The 16,949-nt window shown below is 38.5% G+C and overlaps 1 protein-coding gene across 3 annotated transcripts in view; it reads right to left on the bottom strand.

The window, feature by feature from the left end:
- lin7a (lin-7 homolog A (C. elegans)) overlaps window positions 1–11,006 on the bottom strand; it is a 75,035-nt gene extending 64,029 nt beyond the window's left edge. For 2 of the 3 annotated variants that reach the window (XM_087997155.1, XM_043709671.2), the window contains exon 1: window positions 10,813–11,006. In XM_087997155.1, the coding sequence (XP_087853281.1) occupies window positions 10,813–10,849 (37 nt within the window). In that variant the 5' untranslated portion in view covers window positions 10,850–11,006. The remainder of the gene's footprint in view (window positions 1–10,812) is intronic. The other variant, XM_043709672.2, reaches the window with a different exon arrangement.
- Window positions 11,007–16,949: the final 5,943 nt, after the last annotated feature.

Below are 16,949 nucleotides of genomic sequence, written 5' to 3'. Positions count from 1 at the left end.
ATTACATTTAAAATTAGCAATGTCACCTATCAGTCAAAATTAACAGATAGAAATACAATAGTTGTTTCAGTTCCCATATTGCTCCACAAGCTTTGCTGCACTGTTATCCAGATAACAGACAGGCACAGAAATACATGAAAAAATGTAAAGATGCTGCAGTTAAGTGATAACTATCCACTAAACACAACAGAAAAAGTTGCATTAAGAATTTTTGAATGGTGTGGTTGTAAGAATGCAATATGAACACACGAACAAGAACCAAGAGTAGATCACCCAGTCCATTGAGGCTGCTTTACCATTCAATAAAGCCATGGCTGATCTGATTTCAACCTCAACTCTACACATTCCTGCATATTCTCAATAATCTTTCATCTCCTTACTAATCAATAACCTATCTACATCAGCCTTAGAAATACTTAAAGATTCTGAATCCACTACCTTTTGAGGAAGGGTGTTTCAAAGACTCAGAGGAAAAAAATGTTTCACCTCCATTTCCTCTCATTTAGCTATAGCCCCTAATTCTAGACCATCCTTTTGAAACATTTTGTTTCAACATTCAGTCGGTCTAGTCACCTCACAATCTTGTATGTTGCAATGAAATAATCTCTGACTCTTCTAAACTCCAGAAGGTCTAGCCTTTCTTTATAAGGCAATACGTTCATTCCCAGGTATTAGTTTAGTAACCTTTCTCTAAACACTTCCAATGCATTAACATCCTTCTGTCAGAATGGTGACCTGTACTGTATGCACTTCTCCAGGTGCATCTCACCAATGCCCTGAATGGCTAAAGGATAACTTCTAATCTTGCATTCGATTCCAATAAGCCATATTTTATTAGATTAGATTTTTTTTTTAGAATAGATTACATTACAGTGTAGAAACAGGCCCTTCGGCCCAACAAGTCCACACCGACCCGCCGAAGCGAAACCCACCCATACCCCTACATTTACCCCTTACCTAACACTACGGGCAATTTAGCATGGCCAATTCACCTGACCCTGCACATCTTTTGTGACTGTGGGAGGAAACTGGAGCACCCGGAGGAAACCCACGCAGACACGGGGAGAACGTGCAAACTCCACACAGTCAGTCGCCTGAGGCGGGAATTGAACCCGGGTCTCAGGCGCTGTGAGGCAGCAGTGCTAACCACTGTGCCACCGTGCCGCCCATGCTTTCCTGATTAACTGGTGTACCTGCATATTAACCTTCTGTAAATCAAACACAATCGGGCACCCACATCTCTTTGCACCCTCCTGGTACTTAGAGTTTTCTTTCTGTCGAAACAGACAATTGTATGGTTTCCATCGTTATAACCCATTTACCAGATCTTTGCCACTCACTAAACCTCTCTAGATTCTTTTGTAGGCTCGTTAAGCTTTCACAACTCACTTTCTTACCTATGCATAATCAGAAAATTTCGTACCTTCAATCACTTATCAAAATCATTTATATAAATTGGAAAGAGTTAAAACCCCAGCAAAAATGCCTGTGGGGTACCATTCATGACACACTGCCATCCTGAAAAAGACCCACTTATTCCTACTGCCTGCTTCCTGTGAGCAAGCCAAATTTCTAACCAATGATGATATGTTACCCCCTACACCATGAGATTTTACTTTCTGCAATAATCTTTGATGTGGCACCTTGTTCAATCAAATGCTTTGGCAGGAAAAACATTGAAATTCAATATGAAATAGGGAGTACAAGTCTAAGTGGAATACAGAAGCAGAGGGATGTTGGTACATACATGTATAGATCATTGAAAGTGGTTAGACAGGTAGAGAGTAAGTAAAACATGCAATATCCTCAACTTTATTAATACAGACATGAATTACAAATGTAAGGAGCTGATATTGAACTTGTTACATTATCAAACGCTTGCTAGACCTCAGATAGGATATTGTGTACAATTCTAGGCATCATGTTACAGAAACGTTGGGAAAGCATTAGAGAGAATGCAAAAGTGGTTTACAAGAATGGTTTCAGGGATTCAAATTTCAGTTATCTGGCTGGATTGAAGATGATCTCCTTGGAGAGAAGAATAAGAGGAGATCTGATGGAGGTTTTCAAAATCATAGAGTAGATAGGGAAAAACTGCTCCTACTCATAAAGGGTACAAAAGGGCTTGGATTTAAAGTAAATCTACATAAGAAGCCATAGTGAAGTGCTGAAAGCTTTTTCACTCAGCAACTTGTTAGTGTATGGAATGCACTGCACTGCCTGGAAGTATAATGGAGCAGACTCAACTGAGGTATTCTAAACTACATTAAATGGTTACTTGGATATAAATAACGTGCAAGGGTTTGGGGAGAAAGCAGGAGATTGGCAGTCAATAGTAAAGCTCATTTACAGGCCTGAATGGTCTCCTTCTAGGCTATAACACTTGTGAGAGTCAGTGATAAAAGAATTTTAATTACTAACAAACAATGTCTTTACTATAATGTGCACTGATTGTTAATACCACATTTCACATTTCCCCTTTTGATGCTGACTGCTTGAATACAAGGGGTGTCAAAGTGTCATCTGATTACTGAAATAATCAAATAACCTCCAGTCAATAAACAAGTTAGGTTTCAAAAACACCTAAATGTTTACAACAGTGTGCCCACAAACTTGCCAAAAAATCCAGATTACCGTCACAAAAGTTCCAAGTAGGGTGATCATTGTAATTTTTTTTAGAAACGATGATAATAAACATCATGATTCCAACTGCAACACCATTTTATTTCCAAACCATGATAAGTACAATGACAGAAATGCTCAAAATGAATCTATTTAATAAATTCATTTCAATATAATATTAACAAAACCTATTGTGTTATCTAGCAGAAACACTCAGAATTAAGTAACTGTTTTGATGTACTTCTCCATTGGTCAGAGGTGGTCAGGCATCTACAATAATGAAATTGTCATTCCAATGGGCACCAGCTAATTTTGCTGCAACCAAAAGGTGGAGAAATTACTTATTCTAATGTATGTAATTACATAGTTGTGGCACAGAATAGAGGCAAAACTATACAACTATCAGAAGTCTAATTGTTTGTGCAATAGTTCATCAAATCCATGAGTTTCTTCATTTGGTAATTATACCAGCAAGAGGTATACAGAAAGTAGTTCTGAACTACTGTCTTGTGGAAAAACACAGTAGACAAACAGGAGGCTGGAACACAGCAAGCTAGGCAGCATCAGGAGGTGAAGTCAACGTTTCAGGTATACCATTTCTTCAGGGAGAAGGATTATACCCACAGCATTGACTTCTTCACCTCCTGATGCTACCTGGCTCGCTATGTTTTTCCAGCGTCCTGTTTGTCTACTTTGGATTCCAGCATCTGCATTTTTTTGACTGCATGGAAAACACAGGCTAACTAAAATGGACACAAAGAAAGAATGGGAAATACAATTAAAATCAAAAACTCTTCGACCAAAAATGCCGAAGAACCATGCATATGGTTGACCTAAAGTGCATGATCACAAACCATTACTGTCAACTCCTTCAAGGAGTGTGGTGTGGTCTGTAATGCACAGCCTGAGGCGGGAAACAGGCAGTGCATTACAGACCACACCACACTCCTTGAATGTGTTTGGTTGAGCACTTGAACTGTCATAAAATTCAAGGCAATGGGCCTAGTATAGGAATGTCTGACTGACATAGGTAATAGTATATTTTTGACCATACAAACTAGATAGGTCAAAGGGACACTTCTGTACTTTATGAGTCTATTCTTGTTTCTTGCCATTAAATTTTTCTCAATTGTCCAGTTGTCTGGCTAATCTCCACCATCACCTCACCATCCCCCCCCCAAAAAAAAACTCACTTTAAAAACTTTACCTTAGACAACCTAAATTGACAACATTGCTTCAGATTGATTCTTCATATAGTTCATTGGAACATAATGATTCTCAAATCCACCCACTTTTAAGTTTTACTTTGTTAACAAGTTTGAAAAATTATAATTCAATATTTTGACACAAATTTTAAAAAATGCTTCTCTAATACATATAAAGCTTCAAATTATCTGCCATATTTAATTCTATGCAGCTTAGCACACTTGACTAAGTATTCAGTGCCTTTAAGAATTTGTTGTTCCCATGGCATTCATACTCAGCATTGCTAACCTATAAAAGTGATTTTTGGCAAAAGCTTCAGTAATCTACAGGCTTAACTAAACATAAAACAATCTACTTTCTTGTCTTTTGGACATTGTTGACAAGATCTTGCTGAAAAGGAAAATAAGCCTGGAATGACAGATATGAAGCATGAACATAAAGGTATAGTTAGAAAGTCCAGGTTCAAGTAGCACCTGCCCCAGAGGTGCGTCATAAACATGCATGAAATCAAGTTTGAATAAAATAACTGGAAAAAGGATTAGGTGGCTATATTTATGTTACTGGTACATTAAGAAAATGCAGCTGCTACATGGATGAACAATAAACAAGAGAATACATCCCTGAAAAATATGAAACATTGAGCACAATGAATAGGAATTATCTACTATAGAATAACAAGTGCATGTCATTTAACTGAAATTGTTACAACAGAGCCTGGAAATTGCTCTGTTGTTCCAGTCCCATTACTCAGGTCACAACATCAAAATGTTTTTTTCCCCAGTTACTAAGATGACCAATTAAATATCTTAACTATATCAGGCTTTAATCAACAAGATCGAACAACCAGGTTTCTTAATAATTGGCTTGTCAAAATAAAACCTATTCAATGAAGATGCACTAATTGGTTAACACATTGTCATACAGAAGTATAAATGCTATCCCTCTAAACATCCCCACGTCCCCGCTAAACAATTCCACTCCAGGGAAAAAAAGGGAGAAAAAGACAAACATTATCTGCAGAGATTGGCTTCCTGAAGAAAAAACACTGACCAATTGATTATTATTGATGTGTGAAGGACAAAGTAAAGGATGTTCTGGAGTCTGAAATAAAAAGGAGCGAATTGCTGGAGAAATTCAGCAGGTCTGATAGCATCAGTGGGGAGAAAGGGACTGCAGACACTGGAGATCAGAGTCCAGAGAGTGGTGCTGGAAAAGCACAGTGGCTCAGACAGCAACCTGAGGAGCAGGGGAATCGCCATTTCGGGCAAGAGCCCTTCATCATTGAGGTATTTGTGGGGAGAAAACAGTTACTGTTTCGAATGGATGACTCTTCATCTAAAATGATCGCTAAGAAAAAGTGGATCTCTCCTTCACTGTCTAATGATAGTTGAAATAAATTCCTTTTCTCAATCTTGAAAAACTTAATTGCTCCAAGCAATATTAATTATAAAGCATCTTTATAACAATATAAAAATAACTATTCACATCGTAAATGAAATATAAGGCTGAATTTTAAAAGAATTTGATTAAATGAAAACATTCTAATTTTGTGTAGGTCATCAGTGAGACCAGCTCAGAAATGTGATGTTCTAATTTAGGACTTTCGTACTTGGTGCCACTGAAGTCTCCCATAAACAAGTTTCACACCCCATCTGCCCGATAAACATAGTGATCCCTCTAAACCCTCACGATTGTACTTACTGGATATTTGATCTAACCACATAAGCAGTTTACCTGTCTTCATAAACAGAAGATCAGATAATTTACTGTGTTTATAAATTACTACTGACCTTTCTTAAATAATCCAAGTACAGATTTACAGTAACTATATACTTAATTGTTCTCAACCAAAATTTTAATATATTTCAAATGATACAAAACTAATTTGTCATATTTTAAAAAAACCAAATGTGAAAGAAGGGGGTAGTATCATGATCATTGACGTAGCAACAGACAAATATCTTGAATCCCCAGACAGCTGTCTATCCATACGAGGTATGTGAGGTATTTTTTCTAGCATTTTATATGTCTTCAAAGGGATTTGACAATGTTATTAAACTATTTGATCTGAACTATGTTCCAAAACCTGGGGACAAATTTTACAAATTCTGTCAACTCGTATAACTAGATTTTTGACATCACAAACAATATTTAGCAACTTCACAAAAAAAGGGCACAACTTCATAGCTAATGGTAGGAAAACAACAGACTCATATTTGGATCTTTTATTACTAAGCTTAAGAGGAGGCATGGTTGCTGGAGTGGTGCCACTTGAGATTAATTAGTATAGATGGGAGAGATAACCTGCCTGTCTGCTCAAATGAGGTCAAGAATGGTTATCAGAGGCTGTTCTTAAGGGGATTAAATGAGTAAGATTCTGAACAACAGCAAGATTCATGGAATGATAGTCCTCAGCTTGTGTATGTACTATTCTGTACAGCAATAACACCACTCAGAAATCTGACACCATTTGCTTAAATATTTATTGTTCATGATACAATTTAATTTAAACTAACTGGTTAAAAAAATTCACTTGCTTTATGTAAAATTAATCTGCACAACTGGACTTTTATTGTGAAACATACAATTATACATATGCAAAATTCCATATTCTGATTAGCTCCGGATCATGCTTTTAAACTGATCCAAGTAGTATGTGTACTAAAGGAAATGACCAAATACATGACCAAAGGAAATTGTACAGTGTAGGACTTGCCATGCATTGTACTGCTCATAGGCTGAGCTGGAACATTAAACTACTCTTTCTTTATGAAGTCACCTTCAATATTTTCAATCGGAAATGGCACACATGCTTTTATACTGTACTGTAAATTGAGGGGTCTCCAAATGATTTAATTTTCATAAATATTCATTAATTTTTTGGTGCTAACACTATTGATGAATTTTAAATAAATGGGACAATTCTGAAGGGAATAAAGAAAGGTTATGTACATAAACAAATCTTTAAAGCTGGCAGGAGAAGTTGAGAAAATGAGAAAGGCTTAGAAAAAGAGGCAAAGTCCCAGACTTTCATGGAGGAGCAAATTACTGCAGATGCTGGAATCTGTACTGAAAACAACAAATGCTCAAGACCACAGTGAGTCAAGCAGCATCGACGGAGAGAAAGCAGGCTAATGTTTCGAGTCTACATGACTCTCATCAGAACTGAAGTGCAGAGGAGACAAACTCCGCAGGCCATGAAACTGATGGGCAAGGTCCAACCACAGAAATCCCACCCCAATATCTAAGAGATCCAATTTTTGCCAGGGAGAGGGTTTGGGCCAAAATTCACAGGAGAGAAACCTGAAATTAGTATCATGATTTGGACTCCATGCAGAACTCAAAGTGATCTCATTTTCCCTGCTGCAAAGATCATAATCCACAGAGTAGATCAAAACACTCTTGAAGTGTGGACAATGTCTATTTAACTATCATGACTTGAAATTGTTTAAATTCCCAAATATTTAAAGATAACAGATTTTAAAAATAGGCTGAATGTACCAGTAACGATTAAAAATAAATCTGAATTATGTTGCTTCAGGTGCTCGTTGATGTAACACCTCTTCTTGCAGTTTCAATAGTAACTTATTAACATTCCCATAAGGTTATATGGCTTATATGGCTATCTTCCAAAATCTAAGAGATCTTATGAGAGAGTTTGAGTTCACAGTTTTATTGACTAACTAATGAGCAGATTAAAGGATTAATTGTGTTTGACATGGGTTATGAATAGAAGTTTGTTATACAAGAGATGAAGCACTTCAACTGTATAAAATGATTTGAATGGGCTTTCATGAAGTGGACTTTTTAAAAAAATAGTCAGTCATGAATTTTGTATGCGACTTTTCGAATTTTATTTTATCTCATTGCTATACGGAGGTTTGAATACGATAGTTTCTGGGTGAGTTGCCATATGACATTTAAAGAGTCTTGGGGGGAGAAAGGATGGGGATACAAGCTGAAGGGAAGGCATACATTGTCATGAAGACTGGGTAGATGAATAGCCTGAACTGGTATAAAGTGACATGGGGGCTATAAGGGGTCATGGGAATAAGCATGAGGCCAAAATGGTGACGGGGTGCTAGGAGTTAAGGCCAGACAGTCTAAAATTATATAACATCACTGGACCAAAATCTCAGAACTGAAGTGGCTGATCTAACCAGTCTGATTCATCATTCAATCGTTTCAATGGCTGCTTGCATTTCGCATCTCACAATAACTGACAGCATGTCACCTCTCCCAAGTGAAGCTAACAATATTCAGGAGCTTTTTTTAACCCATGAAGAAGGATTTTGATTTAGCTACCCGCTGTGGTGGCAAAAATCAGATTCAAATGTTACAATACTAAAGACCACCATGCAATCATATCATATCTGCACTAGCTCAACTAAGGGACATAGCCTTAGACATTCTTCTGCCTTTGCACATTGTGCTTTCCTATACACTTTCCCATTGCTCCATTATGCCTCAACTGAACCTGTCTCCATCATAATTCCAGGCAGTATATTCCAGACCCGATCTACTAATTGTTTCTCTCTCATCATAGTCATTCACTGCCAGATCTGGCTGGGCCACATAAACCACTATAATCTACTGCACAGTAGAAAGATAAACCACAACCTCTTTGTTCTTTTGCAAACACTCATTCTTACCGATGTGCATTGTGAAGCTTGTGGACTTCTTTGTCGCTGACATTAAGTGAATATGTCACTGCCATCCCTCCCCAGATGAAACTCCCTTGAAAGTCCCCCTCCCAAATTTGAATGTTTCTAGTTTTTCATCTATTTGCTCTTTCTCCAAATACTCTCTCCAAGCTAGTCTTCCCTCAACCCTACTTCCACTAAATCTTGGCCAAGCACAAATTCCTGCCTACCATGTTAGCTGATATTGTCAAATGTTTCTCTTTCCTCAAGTTCATCGCCCAAATACACACACATCTTCCAGAACTTCGTGTTTAAATTCCTCAAATCAATACTTCTAGATATTACTCTTATCAAAGTCACAAATTGCATCATGCAGGACTGTGACAAAAGTAAACTAACCCTCATCCTTCTCCATCTCTCTGCAAACTCAGACATAGTTGCCCACAAACCTTTTCCAACACCTCTCCAAAGACAGCCGGATGGCTGGGTCCGCAGTCAATTGCTTTCATTCTTATCTATCCAGTTATAGTCAGAGCATCACTTACAATGGCTTCTCTTTGAGCTTCTGCATGTTGGGTTTCCTTGGCTCGTAGCTCTTATCTATATGTTGTCCTTTGACAACATTATACAAAAGCACTGCCAGTTTCCACATACAGAGTAGTCATCTGTCACAGAATGTATCAACTTGCTCAATCATTACATTGTCTCATCACTAATGGACTACTTGAATGACATCCAGAATCAGATGAGGAAAACTTCCTCCATTAAGTATTGACAAAACTAAACCATCAATTATGTCCCCACTGAAATTTCTGCTCCTTCACCAACCAACTGAGCTCACAACTTTAATGTCATGCTTGGCACATAGAGGTTTCTGACCACAGACCATTAAGCTGCCTATTGCCACCTCAATAAAATCATGTGATTCTGACCTTGATTCGCCCTTGTGCCTTTATCACATCTAGTCTTGACTATTCCAAAGTCTCATTGGCTGGTTTCCTATGTTCTACCCTCTTAACTTGATTCTTTCAAAATATCTGCTGCCCATGTTCTCAGTTGCACCATGTATCATTTATCCAAAACTCATGTTTGGTGATCTACCCTGGCAATTGGTTAAATGACATCTTGAATTTTTTTTTGTTTTTAAACTAGTCCATGTCATGACCTTCCCTGTCCCTTTGATTTCCTCAGTCCAACAATGCTCCAATATATCCCCACTCAGCTAATTTTGGCCTCTTCAAGCCTTGCCAAATTTAATTGCTCCATCGTTGGGGTCTGCCTCTGGTTGCCTAGGTCACCAACCCTCGAATATCCTGTCCATCTACCTCATGTTCTTCCTTAAAACCTACTTGAGGAAACTTTTGGTCATCTAATCTAATAATATTTCTGAAAAAAAAACTGTGGCTTGAAACTTTTATTTCACAATGTTCCTGTTGGGAGTGCAAAATTGTATTAACGTGAAGTGTTACATAAACAAGTCAATACTGCTGGTTGTAACTAGTATGAGCGCCAGGGCTCCTAGTTTGAGACTAATCTAAAATAGCAACTTCAAAGAGCGTGCAAATCGGATGAACCCTTTAAATTCATTTCTAATTAAAGGTCAGCGGTTATTCGCCCTCATTCCTGAATTGCTATTTCAAATATGCCCCAATCTGTCTAGTTGAAACACACAGCTAACCTTTGCAATTTCACACTCCTCCTTAGACGCACTAGAAAGTATTACATGTAATGAGCACATAGCGCGAAATATTTAATCGCAGCTTAAATATTAGAATCCTGATTTTAACAATTGAACTTGGCAGGGACATTCTTTCGCAGTAGAACAGTCCAGGGTGTACTGACGGAAAACGCCGATACCTCCCAGTTCTAATTTTACTGTCGGTCCAGTTATTAAACAAACCGACTGTAATTATCACCAAGACTCGGCGTTTCTTAAAGACCACTCCGTCCTCCATCAGCCGCAACCTCTGCAACTCTGGTGGGAGGGGGGAGAGAAGGGCGAAGAAAATGTTCTTTTTCAATCTGTTTCTTTTCAAGTCTTGCAGTAAGCAAACGGGAAATTGACGTTAAAGAAAATGTATTGCGAAATGTAACCTATCAGTAGCTTCTGCGCGCGTTTAACATATTCACAAAAAAACACACTGCCGTCCCCAGCATCAGCAGATCTCTCGCCAAACCGTCACTGTGGTCCATTAACGCTACAGGGAACATAAATACTGAAAAGTAAAGACCAATCACACTTCAAGCCGCAAGCCTTCCAAACTACAATTTTATTTCTTTTGCGACAGATTGAGGAAACACTCGGGAGGATTGTGCGGATAGATTAAGACTCTTGCCTTACCTCTTTCCAGCATAAGCGGCTGCAGTGTTGTCGCCATGTCTGCAGCAGCCTCAGAAAAGGAGGAGGGAGATCGCAGGGAGTGTGAGAAAGAGAGCACCGGCTGGAGTGACGCGGCTCACACTGCAGCCACGAGGGGCTTACAGAGAGAGAGAGAGAGAGAGGAACAACGTTCATCAGACACACACACACACACAACCCACCCCCCAAAGCACCTCACCCAGGGTGGCCTGAGCGAGGCACTTCCTCGTACATTACTATGTAACACTGGAAATGTGAACGACCTGAGACGCGCTGCTCAGTATCATGCATTTCCACTGCAACACTCCTTGGCCGATTAGAAATTGGCAGCAGCAGAGACAAGTTCAGATATTCAAATCTGTTTAAAATTTCATAAGTTTGTGACGGAATTGAGAGACTGAAGAACTGCTAAGACATACAAAATATCAATTTCGAGACATTAAATTTAGTGAATTTACCAAGAGGTCCCTTCTCTCCTTCACCTGCCCAAAATCAAAGCCAGTGAAAAAAAAACTCATCGAGGGAAATGAGAAGGAACGACTACCTTCTTAGACAGAGATGAAGGTTGAAACGTCAGATGTCTACTCAACATTGAAGAATACAGACACCATCCCACTGGGCCAACCAAGATCCTTATTCCATTGGTTCATGCAGCTGTCCAAACCAACATCAATGTTCTCAATAAGAATTATGTAATATTGCATCGTGACAACACAAAATGGGAGATCCACCAAATATTTCTTTAAAGCTGCATTTCAAAAGTGCTTGGGCAATTCAATGGGCTTCATCAAAATTTTCTAAACTTATTTTCCATAATAAAGTACAGCAGAACTTTCAATCATGGCCAATATATTCCTCAACACCATTCTCCTGCCTTCTCCATACAATCATAGATCCCCTTATTGATAAGAACCTATCAACCTCTGTAATAAATACACTCATGTATTGACTTATGTTTGAAGTCTATAATTTATATATTGCCTTTCATGACCAATGAACATCTCAGAGTGATTTGCTGCTAATGAATTACTTTTGAAGTAGATTGGAATTGGAAATTGGAAGCATAGCTAATTGGAAACATAGCAGATTGCAGTTTGAAGGGTTTACTATGCACAATGTGTTAATCTTTGAGGAGAAAGTGAGGTCTGCAGATGCTGGAGATCAGAGCTGAAAATGTGTTGCTGGAAAAGCGCTTTTCCAGCAACACATTTTCAGCTCAACAATGTGTCAATGACTAGATAATCTGCCTTTGTGATGTTCACTCAGGAACAGACATTGGCCGAATACAATGGATAACTCCCCCTGCTCTTCCAAATAATGCCATCATTAAATATTTGATTTCCAACTCGGAAAGGGCTTTTGGTTTAATGTCTCATTTGAACAAATCTGTGTCTGATGATCCTACCCCATTAGCTTCCTGACAAAGGAGCAGCTCTCTGAAAGCTTGTACTTCAAAATAAACCTGTTGGACGATAACCTGGTGTTGTGTGATTTTTAACTTTGTCCACCCCAGTCCAACACCAGCACCTCTACATCATTTGAAAGAGGCACGTACAACAGTGCTGAACTCTCTGGGACTTCACTGGAATATCAGCCCAGATTTTTGAGCTCAAGACCAGGAGTGCAAATTCAAACCAGACTTATCACTGAATTCAAGGCATTATCACATAACTCCATATCCAGCTATCCCATTAAGTTTCCTTAAATCATTTCAATCTGGTTTCTGCTCACCCATTTTCAAGATCATCATGGCTAAAGCCACTAATGATTGAACTTACTGAATGCTAAGGTTGAATTTAGGAGTCATTGAATACTCCAAAATAGTGATCAATGTCAATCAATAGGTTCATTCAAATCCATAATGATAGTGAGGACTGTAGATATTGGAGGAGTCACAGTTAATAAAGTGTGGTGTTGGAAGAAACACAGCAGGTCAAGCAGCAGCTGAGGAGCAAGAGAGTCGATGTTTCTGGCTTAATGATGAAGGTTAAGCCCGAAACATCGACTCTCTTGCTCTTCAGATGTTGCCTGACCTGCTGTGCTTTTTCCAGTGTCACAATTTGTTGTCCCATAATGTAATTAGACAGGGAAAGCACACAAACGGGTGACAGCAATTTACTGGTTCCAGAAGGCAAACAGATTGATGAAGCTAATCTGTGCAGCTGGAGGTATCAGCTTCTTTCATCTTTCTGAAGTAACTGAGGTGCTAAGAAGCTCTTATTTTGGTCTTCCTCCATCTGAAAAACCCAATGCTAGACAAGATTGCATCGTTTATTCCTGAGTACCTATTATATGTTTTGTGGGGCAACTTGCTTGAATAGCTTTGGCCAGTGACCAAAGGACAAATGTCCAAGGTGCCACCTCCCTGCTGTCCATCAGTTTGGCTGCAGTCAACTTCAGCTTTTCTCATGCTGGAAGCCATTAATTAACACCAAATAGACACTCAAATATAAAAGGGGTACACAAAGTGCCACAGAATTCTCTGGAGTAATATCAATATAGTTAATAACTTTGCCTCATCTGGGCACTTTGTATTTTTCCAATGACATAAAAGAGGTAATTGTTCTGCCAGTGATCTTAGGTCACGCATATGAACACCATAAGAATTCTATAAATTTTAATGAAAATTATCATTTGAGTATTGTTGGAAAAGACATGTAACAGTATAATTGTTGGATTCCCCTTATATTGGCATTCTTGCAAATCTTCCGATGAGTACAAGATGAAAGTTTTAAACAAAATGTATCTTTTATATCAGCAATACTCAAGTTCTGTATTACCAAATGACTAAAATTACAATGCAAAATGTTATTACAAAGATCATGGAATGTTATTTTTTTCATCCTTGAAATTACTACTCAACAAAATCAATTGTTCAATTTTCATCCAATAGCTATCTTATCCCTGTGGTAGTGCTCCAACTTGATTCCACTCCTATTTACTCCAGTTAAATCAGAACATTTCTGTAAGGACTTTCTCTTGCCATTACACAATCTTCTTGATCATGCAACAAAGATTCATCCTGGGCTCCAACCTTCTTCTAGTCTATGTGTGCCCTGAGTGATATCATTTGGAGACATGTGGTTTGTGAATGGGAAAAAAAATCAGTAAATACACCATCATCCATGGCATATGCAAGCATACTGTTATGAAGCTGTCAAACCAGTATGGGGTGAATTTCTCTACCAACTTCCAAAAGCCTTGTGATTGACTGTGTAGAGTCCTTGGTCAGGTGAACAGGCCTGGTGTTGAGGTTCTTGTTTGGTTATTGTCATTTCTCCTAGAGTTATATAAATGCAAACTATATCAGTGCTTCCTCAATCATTCCTGAAACTGTATTGAATGTCCGACAACATGTCCAGGATGAAGTACTCCACTAATTAGTTCAGAATGATCCCCAACAATGATTTTGCTGGTGCTGGAGAGGAATAAGATTCCTCAATGATTGTTGCAAAGTTAGTCAGTCCAATGCCCCTTCTACAGATGGATAGTGGCAGCATCTTGGTATTCTCATGGGATGGCTCCTTCCTCCCATGTAAATTAAAATAGTTCAGAGAATTTCTTTACCAGGTGTTAACCTCCAGTTACATAGCCTCTGCCTGTTATAGTATTAGAGTTCAGCTCTACATAAGCAACCTTTGGAACAATGTATCTGCGTCATGCCAAGATGTTCAACCACTTTTCTTCAACTGCCTTCAGAAGCTTCTGAAATTCGGATGGCAATACAAAATACCAGTAACTGAGGTGATCAACTCAGCTAGCACACCATATGGAGAAAGCTACAACTGAGTTGGGCTGGTCTTGTAGTCAGAATGCCAGAAACCTGCTCACCAAAACAAATCCTCTGGTCTCTGGATTGTCAGAAGCTAGACATATGACCCAAGACACACATTGGGAATCCTTGAAGACCCTACAAACTGTCCTCCATGGAAATTGCTTACAAGGGGTAATTGGTCTCCTTCCTGAGGCCCTCTGCAAAACACTTTGACTCAATTCCACAATCATTACTTGGATAAGTTTTGAAGGAAATATCAGACAATTTGACCCCCAATCATTACACTGACTTCCCCAATCCCGAGTCTTCATCCCAATACCTCCTAACACCAAACACCACATCAACTAATCCTCAGCTGAATCTTACACAAACTAACTACTCCTCTGAATATGCTGCCACCCTAATTTCTTACCATCTTCTGACTAGTCCTCCAATCCAACCCAATAACCCCTAACAATGTTACTCCTGAATACCTAACTATCCTAACATCTACCAAACAACAGCCCCTGACCTGACTTTTCTATCTCCTGAGCTCTTGATGAAGGGTCAACTCTACTGCTCCTTACATGCTGCCTGCTGTGCTTTACCAGTGCCAACTTTTCAACTCTGACTCTCCAGTATTTGCAGTCCTTACTATCTCCTTGTTTAGCTCATGATCTATCTATGACCTATCTATAACCCACCCATCCCCTTATCCAAATATCAGTCTCACACATCTACCACCTCACCCAGCAGCCTCCTAATCACCTACTAGCCTCCACCTCAACCAAAATGCTATTCTATGCAATTTCCAAATCACTCACCTAATACACCCAGCTGTCATCTGGCCCACCTCCCACTTACACATCACTTGTATTCATCCATTTACCAATATTCATACTGAACATTTAAATAACCAGATGGCAGGAAATGTCATAAAACGTCAACATATACTTTCTTACCCCAACTCTGCTTTGCTGCAGCAAACGTCTCCGATGTACACTGCATTCCATATTTCTGGGACTGTAAGTGCTGGAAAAACTGCAAAGCAATGTGGAGCAGTGTCAAGGTAGGTGAACATTTGAGTGGAGTGACAATCCAACAATGATTGCCACTTCTTGGAAGAATGAAGCCTTTGAGGCTGAGGTGCATTGGAATTGAAAAGTTGGAATATTTCATCCTTTTCTCCCTCCTCATTAAAGTTAATTGGCCTGAAACATTAATTTTGTTCTTTCTCTACAGATGTTGCATGACCTATTGAGTATTTCAAGCAATTTCCATTTTTACTTAGCACCTTTATTGGTGCATGAAGTCTTTGGCATATGCTATTTATACATACAGAGAAGGGATGAAATAATTATCATGTAGGATGTCAAATATTGGTGCATTACGAGGCAATTCAGCTTTTTATATCAGATTTATTAAATGTTATTGTGATTAAAATACTTCATTTTGTTTTTTGTACAATACAAACACAGATGCCATAACCCAAGATCACAGAGCTGGGTACAGTCAATTCATACGGGAAATACATAAAATGTTACAGGGCACTGACAAGAGTGGAAGATCTATCAATCAGTCTATGAACTTTATAAGAAATATGTTTTCTTAAAACAGTTGCCTGTGGTTGAGCAATGGGTCACAGAAATAAGAAGTAGATATGGTTAACCGGAAGTCAATTCTCTTAAAAAATGCTAGGTCATTATTGCTCAAGCCCACAGTGAAAAATGTTCATAATATTGAAGAGAAGGTGCCCACATTACTAAGGAAGGTTCTGGCCTAGCCAGGGAGAACACATAATCCAATTTGATTACCTTTATTCATTATATGCAGATTTGCGCAGTCTGAGAAGGATCAACAGCTCCCACTGTGAGCTATTACTGACTATCCTGCAGCCAACAAAAGAATGATTATATATTTCACAAAGCAAACTGGATAAATAGATCTCCTTTAAATCTAGTAAACTTTTTAAAAATAATGACTTCATGTTTTAATGGTAATGGTTTAACGTATTTTTCAAATTTGCTGGATTTGCAAATGTATGTAATGCAATTAATTTAGGGTAATACATCCTTTCTACGTGTCCCACAGAAAAGATTTCTTGCAAGTTCTTGCAGTTCCCTTATGTTGTGATGCTTAAAACCTAAAATCATTACATTTGTTCATGACTTCAAGGTGCATTTCTTGCTCTTGTATCATATAGTGAAAACATTTTGTGCACAGACACTATAAATCATTTTTGTGAGAAACTGAAGTAAATAGGTCAAATGTCAAAACATAATTTCAGTCCTTCACTTTTTATCAAATACATTTAGGGTTGACTTCCCCAAAATGGCCTCTAGCTTGTTTTGGCAAATGTAATACT

Source organism: Chiloscyllium plagiosum, unplaced genomic scaffold (assembly GCF_037043375.1).
Source record: "Chiloscyllium plagiosum isolate Xiang-an unplaced genomic scaffold, Cpla_swu_hap1 HiC_scaffold_19, whole genome shotgun sequence".
NCBI classification, from domain to species: Eukaryota; Metazoa; Chordata; class Chondrichthyes; order Orectolobiformes; family Hemiscylliidae; genus Chiloscyllium; species Chiloscyllium plagiosum.
Note: the sequence above shows the minus strand (reverse complement) of the source record. Positions and strands in the feature narration are given on the sequence as shown.